The sequence below is a fragment of the Falco cherrug genome, chromosome 5 (assembly GCF_023634085.1).
Source record: "Falco cherrug isolate bFalChe1 chromosome 5, bFalChe1.pri, whole genome shotgun sequence".
Taxonomy (NCBI): domain Eukaryota; kingdom Metazoa; phylum Chordata; class Aves; order Falconiformes; family Falconidae; genus Falco; species Falco cherrug.
The window spans coordinates 24,261,070-24,278,857 of NC_073701.1; the positions used below are offsets into that span (position 1 = coordinate 24,261,070).

The 17,788-nt window shown below is 38.7% G+C and overlaps 1 protein-coding gene across 11 annotated transcripts in view; it reads right to left on the reverse strand.

The window, feature by feature from the left end:
• Positions 1-17,788, reverse strand: part of ERC1 (ELKS/RAB6-interacting/CAST family member 1) — a 304,473-nt gene that overhangs the window by 45,493 nt on the left and 241,192 nt on the right. For all 11 annotated transcript variants that reach the window (XM_055711657.1, XM_055711655.1, XM_055711653.1 and 8 more), the window contains one exon: positions 12,346-12,490. In XM_055711657.1, the coding sequence (XP_055567632.1) occupies positions 12,346-12,490 (145 nt within the window). The remainder of the gene's footprint in view (positions 1-12,345; positions 12,491-17,788) is intronic.

Here is a 17,788-nt window from a genome sequence, read left to right on the forward strand (position 1 = left end):
TTCGAATTTTAAACAACTTAGGTATGTGTGTGTTCTTAAGGATCACTACATTGCTTTTATTATTTTTTCAACACCATTAATATCAGCAGTTGGCAGAAGTTTGGGTTGCTAGCTCTAATAAAGAAGGCGAAGCCAAGATTATATCTACTAGTGTTTTGGAGATGGAGGGCACATTGGCTTGGTATCAGAAATTACAGTTACATTTCAGGTTTATGTGAAAAAAGTGAGAAATGTAATTTCTTAAAGTATTAAAAGGATTAAGTGTGATACAGTGGTGAAATTGAATGTTTAAAAGAGTAAAGTTTCCCCCCTCCAAATAAAAATCCACTGTAAAAACAAGAAATACCTGGGTTATTCAGATCCTAAGAAGAACTTGGCTGGAGTCAGCTGTGAGAGCTCCCTTTTTTTTTTTGTTTACTCAACTACAGGAAATATTTGTATTCACACTAAGACAGACAGGAATTGGCAGTAAACAGAAAGAGAATAAAAGCCTAAGTTCTGTGACTGTAAAGTTGTGCTCAAAGAGAACAAACACCCTAATAAAATGGCTACTCCTTAACCTGGGCTGTATGTGACACAAAAGACAATTACTTCCCACAGGCACCAATACTGTGATCAGAGTTCAATACATATTTGGAGACTAAAGCTTTATGGTAGCTTTTCTATGGTACTATTCACCTATACTACTGGCAACCTAAAATTATGCAACATGTTCTTGCAAAGGTGAATTTACTCATATTGGAAACCAGCAAATTGATCTTATATCCACATGATAAATGTTTGATTATGCTAAGTAAAATCAATCAGCAATGTTTTGATAACTGAGTTTGAGACTTATTTTGTCTTTATGCACAATCTTGGGCTAATCCCTGAAAGCATTTCTTGGTACTGAAAAGACTCAAAACCTTTGGTACCACATTTAAGGCAAAGAATGGCAGACAGAAACAGATCCGTTCAGAGACAGCAGAACACAACTGCTCTAAAGATGATCTGCCAGATATCACTACCTCGTATTTGACGGCCTCATTTGCAGATCCCCGCTCAAGGGAGGGCCTGGAAGCAGGATCTCCATCAGTATCAACTTTCTCATCTTGTATCTTTCAGAGCTGGCAGCTGTTACCAGACTCCTCACAGCTTCCCAAGTTAGCAGCCAGCAGAAAAATAGCCACCCCCTTCCTACACACATTCACAAATACCAAGTGGCAAAAACATTACCTCTAGGGAAAAACTACACATTTTTTCTTTGGTTGTGAATATTTTCTCATCTTAGAAAAGGAGCGCAGAAAACAGCATGTACTTATCAAGGAGTAAAATGCATAATTTATTCAGCACCAAAACATGAATAGTAATTTTTTTAAGACTTGTATTCTTTAGAACACAACAACATGAATTTAACAGAACTGAAGGCAATCTGCAGCCATCAGCACCTGTCCATTGCAGAAGCTATCACAAGTAACTGATGCCTAATTTCATAAATCTATGTCTCCTTTTGATAAATGCAATATACTAGCCTATCAATTTCCACATCTTGATATGTAAATTACTGAAGGGTTAGTATCAAGAAACTAGTCCTAACTGACAGCACATATCTTGTATTTCCAACTGCAACATGAAACTTCTATTTTCCCCTGCATTACCTATTCATTAGCCTGAGATATGGTGTACTGGACTAGGCTTAATCAGACTGTTTCAAAAAGGGAAATTATTTTCAGAATTAGAAGGATCTTAATACAGTGGATGAGAAAAAAAGTATCTGTAGACTGAGAGGTATTTCAGTATATAAGCTCAAAAATACCTGAGACCACTGTTCATCAACAGCTCACTATTTACTGAAGCTGAAGTTCATTCTGTACAGTTAAGATTTAATTGTTTCATTATCCAGTTTTAAGATGGTGGGGATTAAAATTCTCTGTTGCAGAGACTGTATTTTTCTCTTCTCAAGCAAAGCAAGCACTGATTTATTATGTCATCCCCAAAATAACACAGTGAAATCCCAAACATGCAATACATTCTATCTTATATGTCATTAATTTTCATTACATATTTCTAGATGCACAATCCTTTCCATCATTGCTCCTACAAGTAAAGAACACATCACTGACATATTAAGTCATACAACTGTTCATCTGTAATCTACTTCAAACTTCCTACATATTTAGCTTATGAAACCATCAGTCACCTCATATCTCTGACTTCACCTTCTCCTTACATGTTTTTGGAACACACTTGCATCATATAACACCTTGCCAGTTACAGATCTTAACAAGTTAAAACCAACACTGAAGCTGGTTAAAATACCTTTCAGCTTTCTGCCACTACCTTTCTACTGACTATCAACGTGTGAATTGCTTTTTATGTAAGATATTTGTTAAAGTCACATGTTCTTTAGGCTTCTCATCCAAAGAGAAGTAACCATAAATAAAGTCTTACTTCATTGCTTCAGTGTGAAACTGTTCAGTGTCTTGTGTGTTCCCTGGGGAATAGTGCCAATAAATGTAGGAACAGATAAGCATAAAGTACCAAGTTGGCACATTTTGGATGGAGATGCGGTAAAGGGATATGTGTGTCTTCTAGACAATTGCCAGTTCCAGGTAAAACAGCCCAAACAAATGGGAATAATTTAATACAGAAAAAGTAGTATCCAATCAATGAAATATCAGTAAAGATGATTACACATTCATCTTGGAAAACCACAGTATTTTTACTGCATTCAAGGAAGTAATTCAAAATCTTCTTGCATCTGAAATTTCGATGTGAAATTCCTGTTTCTTCAAACAAAATATATTCACAGGTTTATCTCATCAAGATTACTTACATGTTTAAGTGGAATCCTCTCTGTCACCAAAACTTCAGAGTTCCCTGAACAATGTGTCTACATGACAAGATTAAATGTAATCATAAACTGACTGTATTTTCCGGTCAGCCTTCAAACATCATCAATTCAAATACCAAAAGAGTGATGCCAAACCAACCCAGCCACAAGAACCGATTGTCGTGAAGTCTCAAATATTTTACCCCTGAGGCACATCCTGCCACTGGACAACAAACAGGGAGTAGTCATGTACGGGTCCTTCCCAACCACCCCACAAACCGTAGAAGTTAAGCAAAAGAAGATGCACCCATAATTTTATTCTGTGAATGAACAGCTATTGGCAATCTTGAGCTCTTCTAAAATGTTCTTTCCGAGCTTTTGCATCTCTCTCACAAACTCACCAGCTAACACAAAGCTGTCAGAAACTGAGGATAAAATTTGGAGCACAGAACTCTTGCAGAAATAAATACCTAAATGCTCAGTTGGAGGTATGTATTAAAAAGACCTGTTTTAATATATTCTCTTTATTTAACTGAAAACCAGTGCCTGTCAGATCAGCAGTTTGTGCCACAATAAACTATGGAAAATCACCACCATGCAGTACAACTGTGATGTGAAATGACAGTGACTGTATTTACATTTCACTAATGTCCAGAAATACTATTCACAGACAAAGGAATTATTATTTTTTAGGCCCAAAATTAGATTTCCTAATGCAGCCTTCTGGAGAAACTCAAAATTACCCAGTGTACTTAACTCTTTAATGCCACTAACAAGCCTGGTCCTCCTAGTGTAGGCTTAACAATTATAACTGATATACCAAACACCAGCAGAGTGGTTGTCACTTACAGAAATGGGATATAGCGTCTCTTAACTGCTAACCTAGACTTGTCCAGCAATCCTGATTTTCTACTCAGGGACAACACTGCTTAAACATAGTATAGGGGTTCATAATCCTGAATGAGAGATACTGTAAATGTGTCAGTAGACGCTGTCAGCAACTATCCAATAATTTACATTTATTTGTGTCAAGTTTTAGTGAATCGCAAAGCTGTAAAACTGTAATATGAATATCTTAATATATTCAATAAATGGAGGAATATTTCTAATAGAATGAAACCGGTTTTTGAAAACTGAGATTGAACTTGGGAAGTAATAGTCCACAGAATACTTTTTAAAATGTAACAAATGCCTAGAAAGAAAAGGTAGGAGGTACTGTATTGTCATTTGAAGTCCAAAGTACTTTTATTAATCTTAAAGCTCAATCTCTCAGTGAGGCAAACAACCTTCCCCTTCAAGCAAACCTGCATAGCTGCCATTGCCATGTCCTGAAAACTACCAGCTGAGACATGAGTGAAGGCACAAAGAGAAAGCAGACGTGGCTGTCTACAGAAGGGCCAACAGGCAGTTCCCTTCTCTGGCACCGTGAGGCCAGTGACCGCAAGAGGCTCACTTGAACATACATTATTATTTAGTAATACAAGAGGCAGAGGGTAAAAAAGGTAAAAGGAGGAGGGAGAGGGGAATGAGAGTGTAAGTAATACCAAGGGAAGATGAAATGCTGCCCTAGAAAAGACTGTTGACGCTGCACCGAGTGCTGTTACTGTGGTAATCTATGATTAAAAATGATGGGAAAAAAGTCTGGAGAACATTACATGGAGAAGGTGATTTCTTTTAATCTGTGAGGGCTTCTTGTGCTGCGCTTCAGGAAGCAGTGTTCAAGGACATGACAAAGCCTGGCTTTTTCTGTGCCTGTTTGGCTGCTGTCAGGGTGCTGGGGTCTGCTCCTGGCAGAGATCCCCCTTTGACAGAAACAATTACTGAGGAGCAAAGCCTGGCAAAACAAGCAGCACTATGATTGATAATCTGGGTGGATTACAGGCCTTCGACAAAAGCCACGATGCTTAAATTTGACAGCTGGCAATGCTTGATGAGAGCCAATTAGTGGATATATATTCACTTCACTCAGAAACTTCTCCTGTTTCTAGTCCAATAGCTTCCTGAATAGGAACTGTACAGTGATTTCCCCCACTTCTGCCCGCTCACATTTATGCCAGCTAGACTGTCAGTATAGCTAAGAATATACTACAAAACCTATATATTTTGGCACCTTTGTATATTAAAGCCAGTAGATTCAAATTTCATAAATCTGCATTTGACCCTACAGGCAGTGATGGGTACAAGAACCTGAAAAAATAGGCCTCTGTACTGAGTCTACATACCACCAGTGTGTAAATGAGGCTGCGACTGCACTCTTTATGTAACAAGTCTACTACAGGTGACAATAGTTCTCCAAATGCTTCATTATTCCTTGAACATTTCCTGACAAAGTATGTTAATCTGTCTGTTGCTGTTTCAAATAAGTTAACCTGACATCCAGAGAATACCAGAATTCACAGAGCACCTTCTGTTCCGCCTAATACATGCAGGAACCTCTGATATTCAAGTCCCATTCAAACTCATCTGCCTGTTCTAAAATTTCTTATCACATAGGTTTTCTTTCCCCGCTTTTGCATCTATTTCCACTTTTGCTAGTGCAAGTATGTGGGTACTGTGGTGAAGGGATCAATAAACAAAGATGGATTCAAGTGTCTTGAATCTCATAATTTGTTTCAAACATTAACTTTTACTTTGCTTTCTCAGCTATAACGAAGACAACACCACCCCCCTCAGACAACTTAAATACATCTTCCTAGATTTCTTAGGTCCCCTTCAGACAGTGGTTTGAGAGGTATCTCTGCTTATTAAACTTCCGTGGGCACCATCACACTGCCGGGGCCTCTCAGATGCCTTCAGAGAACAACGGTAGCTCTGTCACAGAAACAGCACTACATCAGCAATTACCTGCCGTGATTGTTTCCATGTCACCTGAAGAGGAAATTCATTTGCTAATAGGGTAATCACTCTCATCAGACATGGTTTCAAATCAGGGCAGCTAAGGCAAAGCAAAGACTAACTGCATGCCTCACAGAATCTGTATTATTTCATCAGGCAGGGTGGTAATAAAAACTGCCAGAAGTGTGGTCATGCTGATACAGCTCTGCGGCAGTAAGAGGAAAATGCTTGCCTGTCAGTCTCCTTTGACCTGTTTTACATTCTCCTGTTACAAAGAGAAATGACTCCAACCAGTGGAACTTCACTTTGGAAAAGTTCACAGCAGAGGAGTGTCAGGTGTCAGTGTGCTGGGTTTCCAGGGAAACCAGTAACAGTGGAAAAATAGCATTTTCAGGGGGCGAAGCTATTCTGGAATCTAAAATTCTTTCCTTTTCCTCATGATCCTATGAACCACCACGTTTACTTGAGAAACACATCTCTGCAGTACCTTGAGCTCATAAGGAAAGCCAGCCAAAATCTTTGCAGGGAAGAAGCACGAAGTAGCACAGAGAAAACAGCTTTGGGACTTGCATCACTGGATGAAATACATATTAAATATTGCATAAATGCTAACTATTAATACTACTAGTCATCACCAAATAATTCCTCTCAATTTATGAGAATGGTGAATAACAGCCCCTCAAATTCATGCTGGCCCAAAGAGGAAGGAATGATCTTGATGAGGATATAGAGTAGAAGGGAATGACAGTTATTAAAGATTCCTCTGAATAGTAAGCAAGCTAACTCCATAACTCATACTTTCAGCGGCATGAGGTTTCTTATCTCCCTTCACTAAAATAGAAAGGAGCTCTTTTCACTAAGTTAAGTATAAGCAAATAGCAAGAGTGTATGTGGCAAGAACAGGAAAGGTGATGGAAGTACTAATGGAGAAAAAGTACACATTAGAATGAAAAGAAAGCTGAAGACAAAGGTTAATCTACTCAGTCAAAAGCGAAAGCCATCAAAAAATAAAGTCAAGAAGCTCAAAGTGCTCGTGTCTTTTCTGTGTCAAGTCTTCACTAAAAACTGTACTTTAGGTGACTAACAAAAATTATTTCCATTCCCAGAGAACATAATTTTAGGTCAGAAAAAGAAAAGAACAAATGAGATGGTACTCAAAAAAAATCAGATGTCTTCCAATTTTCTAGCTCTGACTACACTATACTATACTATACCATACTATACTATGCTATGCTATACCATACCATACTATACTAGGGAAGAGTTTATCTACTATAACGAAAGCTATTAATGGTTATTTTGGGGAACCTGTGGGAACTGGGCAGGTTTTAGAAGACTCCGTTAAGGTTCCTAACACTCTCACATGACATGTTCATGACAAGTTCGGCTAAGGAAAGGCCTCATTTTGAGCTTTGTCAGTTTCAGATATCACACAAATCAAATCAAATCTAATCTAAAAAAGAACAACTGGAATGATCAGATATCTAGAAAACAAGACACATGAAAACTAGAAGAACTGAGTCTACCCAGTTTAGAGAGTAACACATAGGAGATACCTCTGTGTAAACCAAAATGGCTGCTAAAAAGTGCAAAGAAATAGTCTATACCCACAACAGATAGAAAAAGTAGTAATGAGCTTAAATTGCAGTAAGGGATATTATAGATGCACAACGACATTATAAGGATAAAGACAGATGAGCCACAGAAAAGACTTCCCAAGACTGAAGGTCTCCTTCACTAACAGTCTTTCAGAACAGATTACAGGCATAGCTGAATAAATCAAGTGGGTTACATGGAACTCTGTCCTGAGCCCAGTACTATTCATTATTTTTCATTAAAAATCTGTGTGGTAGAAGAAAAGTATATTCGTGAAATATGTGGAGAAAGCTTATGCTGGGTGGTTCTGTGAGCATGCTGAAATGGAGGATCAAAACTCAACATGTTCTTAAAGACTGAGGAACCGATCTGTAAATTACTTTTATTTAGAACAAGACAGCATAATAACAACATGTCCAGTGTTAATCTAACCTAGAGTCACACCACTTCAAATAAAAATTTTGAGATCCCATCATCGGTAACACCGATTCAAGCTGGTTCCTGGTAACTTCTGCTATAGTATATTATAAAACAATCTAGAATAATTACAAAACATTACATAATAATACAAGAGAATACAGCAATCTACAAACTACTCAATTGAATAATACTCCAAAGTCTCAGAAAACGGACACCAATAAGGTTCAGAGCCTACTAAAAATTGCACCACTATTACTTAACATTTATGGCATAGTAGTGCCTAGGGATGTTGGTCAAGTCAGGCTCCCACTGTGTGAGACACTGTACAAACACAGAAAATGACAACCTTTCCTCCAAACAGCTCCTACTAGAAAACCCCAACCATTTAAGACTCAAAGCCCACAGACAGGAAAACCTCAGCCCATTCAGACATGCCTTCCCTTTGCAACTCGATGCTACAGATCAGCGCTTCACCCTGTTACAAAATAAATATATCCTGATGGTTAAAACTTGGCTTGACAAGGAAAGGCATAAATGGCAAACAGGCTACTTTCTAACAGATGAGCAGTGGACGTGCTGCCCCGATGCAGGCCAAAGCTCCTTGGGTCTCCGTCAATTCCAGTGTGACATACATCGTGGGGGCTTCTGTATGGTGCATAATGTGAGCACGCTGGCTGGCGCTCACCACGCTACATCTGGACTTTGTTAGCCACCCTTCAGCTCTGTTCTCTTGCATCAGCCCCGGCCCCCTCTGGTGAAGCAGCCTCCCAACCCACTGCTTCTCCATGAACTACTCACGGAGACAAAGTACTCTGGGAGGAAGTAAATTGGGACCACATTAGCTGGTGACCCTTGCCCTGCAATTGGCCTGCCTTTCCGATGACAGAGAAAATCCCTCATGCAAACTGACAAGCAATATGAAACAGGCAGCTCCATTTACTGGAAAGCTTGGTCAATGCCGAGTGCCTCATTAGGAAATGGCCTCTATATTGAGGCACATTCCTGCAATTCAGAGCCCAGAAACTCTAAATTAAAACAACATTGATGCCATATCCTCTTTCCGAAATGCCTCTCTTCATCCAAATTTTAATACACATACTTAAAGAAATTAAAGAACCAAAATGTCTTTGGCAGGACTCTTTCCCTCTCTTTCGCAGTAATACCCTTCCTGTGCGAGCGACCAGGAATGGGACAGTGTTGGGAAGGGAGAAAGGAGACTTAAAGCAAGGAATAACTGCAGAGTCCTCCAAAATCTATACCACCTTTCCTCAAGGAATCCATGTGTCTTCACCAATATTTTTAAATAAATAAAAATCACCTGAATTTGCAGGGCTGAAGAAGCTGATATTTATTTCTTTTTAAGAAGTAAATCAAGGCTCATCAGTAAAATGAGGTTTTGTTTTGTGAGTGAGTTTTATCTTTGTACACTCTAAGAAAGGTCAATTAACAGTAAGCCAGTTTGCTAACAGTGGTAACTACTGTAGCAACTCAACAGTAACCAGCACAAGCAATGAAAAGGCATAATCCGAATCCTGTCATACACACTTGGGTCCATTCACACACACTACTGCAGTGTAATCAAAAAGCTCCTTTCCCAAAGAGCTCTCTCTGTCAGAGGCTCTCTCCAGTTTGCAATGAGATTTAGCAATCAGGTCTATGGTACCCACCACAGCATGCATAACTCTTTGCACAAATCACCCCCTTCTGATATTGCTCAGCACTTCTTTTTGCATCCTACATACGTGGAAATGGAAATGTTTTAGTCAACTGTGCCTGCCGGTCAACTGAAAACGCTGTTTTCCCACCATGAAGGCTAGGCGTTTACTAGAAATGGGATGGACTGAAATACCACATACTTATCAGGAAGTTCAACAGCTCTGAAACAGTGTTAAAGGTGGAAGGAATTACTGAGGTCAGGATCCCAGCTTTGGATTTGAAGGGTTGAATTTACTTTTTAGGCTCCAGAAATGTTTTTGAAAGCCTTCTAGAAGATCTTGATTAACTGGCATCTTGAACAGCTGTGTTCAATACATCTGAGTCTCAAAGGTTTTTCAGCAACAGTTTCTACTGTAAATTCAGGAATTGCAGCTAAACTTTCAGAAAGTTCCTGAAATGCTATGTAGTTCTGTGGAGGCTGGCAAACACAGATGGACCTGTGTTCTCAAGATACAGAAAAGGGTCCACATAGAGAAAGCTTAAATTGATGAAGCAGCAGTTCTTGGAAAATACGAGGCTGGTGACCTGTAATAACTGAAGAGGACCGCAAGGGCCAAGCACAGAGATTATTTGCAAAGCATGCGGAAAAATGAGATTCCCTTTGACTATATTGGTAATGATCCTGTAAAATCTCATAGCCTTCTCTTCTGACCCATGTCTTATTTCCGGAGCTGTCACAGTTGGTATCATTTGAATTGATGCAGAAAAAGTAGATACCAAAACTATTGGTACTGAAAAAACATAAATGCTATTTCAGATCCCCTGCAACTTATAGAGGTGGTGAGTATTACTGTCCCATGACAAATAACTTTGAGAGCTTTCCTTCCAATGTGTTGAAAGCTGCACACAAAAAAGGATAAAAGATTAAACATCCTTAAGATGTATGATAGATTTTAGGGAGGATGTGTCAAATTTCTATTAGGTCAAATAAATATTTCTCAGGTATGGTTCAAATATAGTTTCGATTGTTTATATATAAACATATATTCTGCCTTGGGGATTTGGGATGCACTGGAGAATACCTTGAAGCCCTATTATCTGTGATTTTATATTTATACTTATACTACCTATATATAGCTTCTATTCATACTACTCATAGCACAGATACGTTGAAGAGATTACTTTCTGCTTTCTTCTTTTTTTTTTTTTTTTTTTGAGATGACAGTCTTAAACCATCTTAAAAAATGATAAGACTTTATAGCCGATGCCAGTTTTGGAACAAAAAACTTCAAAAGGCATTTGGATATGTCAATGAATCTTCTGAAAAAGGACTATTGCTCCAACATCAGCTCAGAACTGGTCTCACTTAATAGCAAGAAGAATTTCAAATTAATCTCCTTTGCGATTTTAGTGTATCTGGGAAATGAAGTATCCCACACCTATACAGAAAAGCACTTAGAATCCTTAAAGGAAATGGCCATGTCCTTTCAGGAACACACATGGTATTGTAAGACTTGCCAGTACTGAAAAATAATGATATGAACAACAACTTTGTTAAAAAAATGACCTAAATGAAACCTAAGGCATTACATATAATCACAACCTTAACACAGAATTGAATATACACAAATTCTCAGCAGAAAAAAACCCACCACAAAACACTAAAGATTGTTCCATCTGTCCACAAAGGATAATCAGAAGGAAACTGGGAAGGGCAAGGGGCATGAAAGTGCTAGATTTTAAACTCGGGACAACAAGAACTGACAATAAAGTTCCTATTTCTCTTGGAATGCATAGTAATATATATTAAGGCTGTTATACCTACAGCCAATTACATGAAGAAAATAAGTACTCTATACTGCTGTGACTGCTTCTGAATCCTGTTCTAGGGGGATGCCATCTGGCTGACGAGTAATTACTACTGTCGCTCAAAAGTAAATAATACAAAACTGTAAACTATACTTCTTGCTCATTTTGAATCTGGTGTAACAATAAAAATCACTGTTCTTAAATTAAACCTTAAATAATTGTTATCTTCAAAATACATGGCCAATAACCTACTTGTGCCTCCTAAGGAAGAAGGACTGAGAGAAATCCCTTATCGGAAAGCAGAACAGGTTTTGTCTTACTGTCTTTGACAGCAACAGAAATCACCTGGTTGACAGATGAAATGTTGCATGTAAAACTTTGTGAAGATGGAAACGGTGGCACTGAAGAAGTTGATACTGGATTGGCAGCAGCATATGTGCTATTACTATGTATGTGGCAAGGGAGTAACTCAGAAAAATCCACCAGAAGTGCTGAAGAAAAACCTACAGATTTTTCAGATCCTAAATCTGTTATTGCCAGAGATGCCTTTTGCTTCCTCTGTGTTTTAATGGCAGTGTATTTTTTGCATTGCATTCAATACTGAAACACAGTATTAAATGCTTGAATGGAAACACACTTTTTCTGATTGTTGTGTCAACACAAAAAGATCTTAGCAATGGGAGAGGCCAGAAACAGGAAAGGACCAATCTTCTCACAAGCACAAGGCTTCCCAAATTCTACTTTAGTAGCTGCTGTTTGCATATGGTCCTCCTGTCACAGATTAGAAATCACACAGTAGAGACTGTGTGGTGTAACACATTCATATTTGAGCAAGGAGAATTCTCTTCCATGTATGCTTCTTCCCCAACAAGGCAAATACAGACCATCAAGAGAGGTATCACTACATTTCCCTGAATCTGTGGTTATTTGTGACTGCAGAAAATAATAATCAATGTCCTTCTCATTCACAGCTTCCTATATATTCTATCAAACATTTACTACTCAGGCAGTGACACAAAAAAACTTCCTTCAGCATTGAGACTCCTTCTTTCCCCACCTCGTTTTGCAGGCTTCATGACTGGAAGCTGGTTTGAAATCATTATTTATGTACTTTCTATCCACATACAACAGGATTATACTTATTAGTTCCATAAACCAAGATAATAATCTCACACCAGTTTATTAACCAGCTTCCTTCATAGCCCTCCTCTACCCACCTGCTGCTTGAGCTGTTGCACAAGACGGTCTTTCTCTCGTTTCAGTGCAGCCACTTCATCTTGGGTCTTCTTCTTAGAGGATGAAAGTTCTAGCAGAGCAATATTGGCATCTTTTTCACTAATGGCAGCAAGAAGGGCTTCCTGTCTGAAAAAAACATTAATACATTATTAACCTGCAAAACTTAGAAGAAGCCTCTACAAAGCATTGAACCATAAATGCTGTAGCAGCATGCAGCTCTGAAGAGCAGCAATAAGTAGGTTTGTCACGGTCATATGTCTGCTGGTGGAGCAGGAAGCCAAGACCCACCTGCCTCCCCCTAAATGACTGTGCCGATACCATATTATTGCTTATAGGATAAGAAAAAAAAATTATAATGTGTTATAGTTCTGCACTCAGCTTCCTAGTTTTTAATAACTACCATTTATTGTTACTTTGGTGGAACATTTTCTTTATAATGTTTTAAACACTTCCAGAACAGAATTTTGATAATACATGCAAAAATACTGGACTAATCATAAGACTTCTGTGTTAAATTATATTACGTTATACTGCCTATTCATGCAGCTATTTTAGAAGGAAGGTGGCATGTGACAAGTTTATTGAAATCACTTGAACAATACAGTGTATTCCCAGAAGGGAATGATGACACAGACACTTTTGTGCTACACAACAGACGTTGAAACAGATGCCTTCAAGAATGCTTGAGCTATTCTTTGGCTTTTTTTGCGAGTAACCGATATAATGAGCTTGTTGGATGCATGTCCTGAGTAATTAAGACAAAGGTAAGCCTGCCTTCATCACAAACCTTTTGTAGCCTTGCAGAAATGGTGTAAGCAAGAATACGCTGTAGCAAGATCTTGAGGGCCAAGCACTATAATAACTAGATATAGAAACACAACCTTGCCATACTCTTTCCCACTAACAAAAAACAAATTGAGTTCGGAAGCATTTTATAGATACTAGGATGAGAGAAGACAAAGACAACAGCCCTGACCATAAAATGGTAGTTCTCAAATGAACTGAAAGGCCTGCTCTATGTTAGGGAAAACAACTATTTCTGTCCTTTGACCTTAATACTCACCTTAACTGGTGTGGCCAAATCAGGACATACAACAGAACATAAAAGAAAACTTTGGCCTTATTGCCCGATAGGGGTGGCTTGTCCCACCTCTCACCACCTTGCAAAGAATAAATAAAATGAGGTCCTAATCGTTTGTGGTGGTGTGGAAGATAGCATCATGTAGGAGTGATGATGAAATACAAACTCTGAATACTACAGATTTCCTAGCTACCTTTCATCTGAAAATTCAGTTACAAATGCAGCTAAAGTAGTAAAAATATCAAATTCCCAAATAATCCAAGATTTTACCTGTGCTAGTTTATAAAAAAAGGCATATTAATATTGCTGATTTCAGAGAATGATTTTTAAAAAAATATCAATGTGTTTAAACTATCCTGCTAATCAGTCAATAGTAATTATTACGCTATTGCTGTAACACTTATTTTACACCTTTCATTAAAGATATAAGAAAAGTTAGAGAAGCTTAATGCAAAGCATTAAGATTGCTTTTAATTATACCAATGTATCTTTCTGTTTGTTAACAAGATCTTTTTTAATAAAGACCCATCACAATCTGGTGACTTAGGACCACACTGGCAAACTGTTGAGCATAGCAGTGGCACTAAATCTGCTTTTTCTAATTCACCTGTTACCCCTCCTTGAGCAGACTTTATTTGTAGTAAAACATCTTTCTCTTTTTCTTCCACTATCTTCTTTCTAAACAACTAACTTAATCTTACAAATTTGTAATTGTGGCTACAGATACTTGCTGCAAAAAGTACTCTTTCAGCTCCATGTGAAAGAATACATGACTGAGAAAATTTGAGAACAGGACACATGGACAACACTTTTATTTAATATTGATGTTTTGAACATACACATCTAACATACTGGACTTTTAAACCAAAGTCTTCAAAAGGGAAATGACTGGTACTACCAGAGTACAGAAATTTTTACCTGTTAAAATACTGAAAATTTTATGACCTTGGTGAGCATGAAAAAGTGTATTTAATATACTAATGTTTCTGAGGACAGAGCATGAAATAGCTTCATCAGGTACTTCAGTGCTTAGATCAAGGGTGTGGGGAGATGCATACCTAAATATGTAGGATGTAGTCAGATAACTTGCATTGGCTGCAGCTCAGCAGCACAAAGAACTTACTGTCCTGGGTACTTACTTAGTCATCCCTTCTCCAATCTGTAAGAATAACTGCATATATATTTGCTTCTTGAACAATACTGTTTTGACTCTTAATAAAACCCCCTCAACACAGTATTTTAATAGAATGGGACCAGGAATGACTACGTGTGCAGTCCTGTTGACAGATCTGAGTAGATGGTAGCCTCTAAGCAGCAGGTCAGGGCTACAACATTTTAACCCAGCTTGGCAGTAGCCCGCACACCACTTTTGCTCACAGAGTTATGTGAAGGGCATGCTGTCTCCACAGCCCCGGAGCAGAAACCACCAGGTTCTGAGGTTGTTCCTTTTTGAGAGTTGTATGGGTGAGACAACACATTTAAAAAGCTCTTGTGATTTTTTCCAGGTGGGAAAAAACCAAAGAAACTGCTCTCACTTGAAAGGCGTGAAGTTTTGCTAAGACAATAGGTGGAAATTGATTCAGTGATGAACAAGTCCACAACCACTTTCAGATGAACGATAGCTGGGGTGGAAGAACAACTTTTTCTTACGTATTACAGGTTTAAGTGAGAAGAGGGCGACTCATTTATGACCTGGCTTCTTCTGGTCCCAGTCAGTGACAGAGCTCTTGGAAATATTTATGCCAGTGAAAGCTTAAGACTTCTACCACTGCACAGCAGAAGAAACTAGCACATAAAAAACCCACTGCTAAGATGTGATCTTTGTTCATCTCCTCAGTTACTCCAATGAATTCTAGAGTTTTGCTGAAGCTACCCATACACAGAAGTTTGCTCTTATAAGGATCTCAGCTGAAACCATATATACTGTATCAAAAAATGTGAAAGAAACATCTATTTCAAGAGGAAAAGGTGTGTTTCAATAGACAGAACTATTCACCATCTGACAGCAGAAGGGACTCACACAACAGACTTTCTGTGGGTCAAATTTATCTCTGGATTTATATGGTGTTTCTTGTACAAGTATGCAAGCTTCAAGTAAGTTTGCTTTAAGAGGACTATCAGCATATCAAAAATCTGACAGATCCAGTTTAGAGAGTACTTGGATCCTGCCTTGACCATATAGAGAAAAACTAGCACCTTAAATTATTCCTTGTCTTTCAAGACACAATACCACAAAGTTAGGCAATTTTTTTAGACACTGTAGGATAACAAAACAATACTCTAAATACATTTATACTATGAAGCAATATAAATATTCTCATGATTTAATGGAGCAGAAGAAAGGAAAAGATGCACATCAGGTTCTCAGTTGTAGCGTCAAAATGGCAGGTGTGGGAACGACCAATAATAGGTGCATTATTGTTGCCACATCGGTTCTGTTGCTTTTGCTTTATACAAAAGTATCCAATTTTGGATGTCTGCCTGAAACATGAAAAATATCAATAAGAGTGAAGTGACAGAACATGATCCATGACCTCTGCTTTTTTCTAGCTATCGGTATCCTGGGAAAGACAGGCTGGCTTAGAGCTCTGGTCATTTTCACTTGCTTTAGAGTAATCTGTTTTGATTCTAAAGAAACACTTATTCTTTTAATAGTAAACCCACAATCCTTGCTGATGATTCAGGACCAGAGCCAAGAATATCCCTGTAACAGTATCTATATAGCCGTTACTCTGGTATGGAAATTAGAGGTGCCTCAAACAGCATGTAAAGCATGCCTTCTGCAATCAAATCCTTTGTTGCCCACCTCTACTTCTTAAGTGAACAGTCCAGGACCAGGACAGTGAGATATGGGTAGCAGACCATTCCTTGTTTTTTTTCTGATTTAACTTCGCCACCATGCCTTAGAAAAAAATATCCCAATGGCCAAATCTTCAGTGCTACATTGTATGTGAGGCAGGGTGCTGGTCAAGAAGTGGTGTGAAAGGTGGTGTGGCTTTCTGACTGTTTTCTGGAACTGACCCAAAGTAAGAAAAAAATACGATGATGTGATACATTCGTTGTAGCTGCATTTTTGAATTCTGCAAGCTAAACGTATACTATTTCATAAGGGAGAAGTGCAGGTGTCACTGCCAACTCTGCTGGAAGGAGACATGTCTGCAATGGTGCACTACTGCTCTCAACAGAGCTTGGTATTGCTAAAATGATTCTAAAAGACGACAAAAAGCAAGTCTCACGAAGCAGAAGACAAAAATTGTGATTGAAGAGCACTACAAAACTGACTTGTTTCTCTTCTTGAGAGCTGTTATCCCCAGGGAGACCAGAAGAACATGCTGTAAGGCAGGTAAGGCGGCAAGAAGGAGAAAATGGGCTGCTGCATGAATGGTGCTGGTAGCACATGAACAAACCATCTGTCAGGAGAGCTGCAGTCAGTTGTAAAAGCACAGCTTCAGTTTAAGTAACAGTGACACAGGCTTAAGCTTCTTCAGAAAAACTGCATGTGTCTTCAGTTCATAACACTGGTGGTCCTGAAATATTCTGCTAGGCGGGCAAAGCATGTACTTGCTGCACAACCCAAGATGGCTGAGCTTTTACAATGCTAGCTAACGCCAGAGTTACTACAGAAACATAGCTCACTTAGTTCTGGTATTTCAGATACGGGCAGTGGTGTAGTTGTGGCAACAGCAGCTCAGCAGAGGGGAAACTGCCTATTTATCTCTCCATTTGGGGAGGTTCTATAGCCTGAACTGAGCTGTATGGCAGGTCACAAAAGGTAAGCAGATTTTAAACCAGACTGAATAATACCAAGAAAAACCTGAAGAGGCAATAGCGTAGAAAATCTAGTGAAAAGAGGGTTAGGATTAACTCTGAATTGGATAAAAAGAGGAAGATTTCTTTTCCCTTCTATTTATGCTGAAGCCTTTCACTGAATGTGGCTCATGATCACCACAGACCTGAGTGGTACCAAGACCAGTAGGTTCAATTCCTAACAGATGATAGCAGATATAATCTGAAGATCAAGATCAACATTATTTGCTCTGTTTGCAGTCTTAAAAAAAAAAATGCAAAGAAAGATGCGTGTACCTTTTTAAAAATAGATAGCTACAGAATAGAGTTAGAGCTGCCTTTAGAGTACTTGTGATTCATCCATGGTCTCCGTTCTGTTTGCAGTTCAGCTGGGACTGAGAGTTCGTATAGCCGATGCCAACGACACAGTGATAATGAGTGACTCCAACTCTGAGATACGGACAGATCCAGAGGACTGAAATGTCTTAGGAAGGGCAGCAAGGACTGCAGAGCCGAGAAGCCACTGAAAACAGCCATAACTGAATTCCCCTGACGCC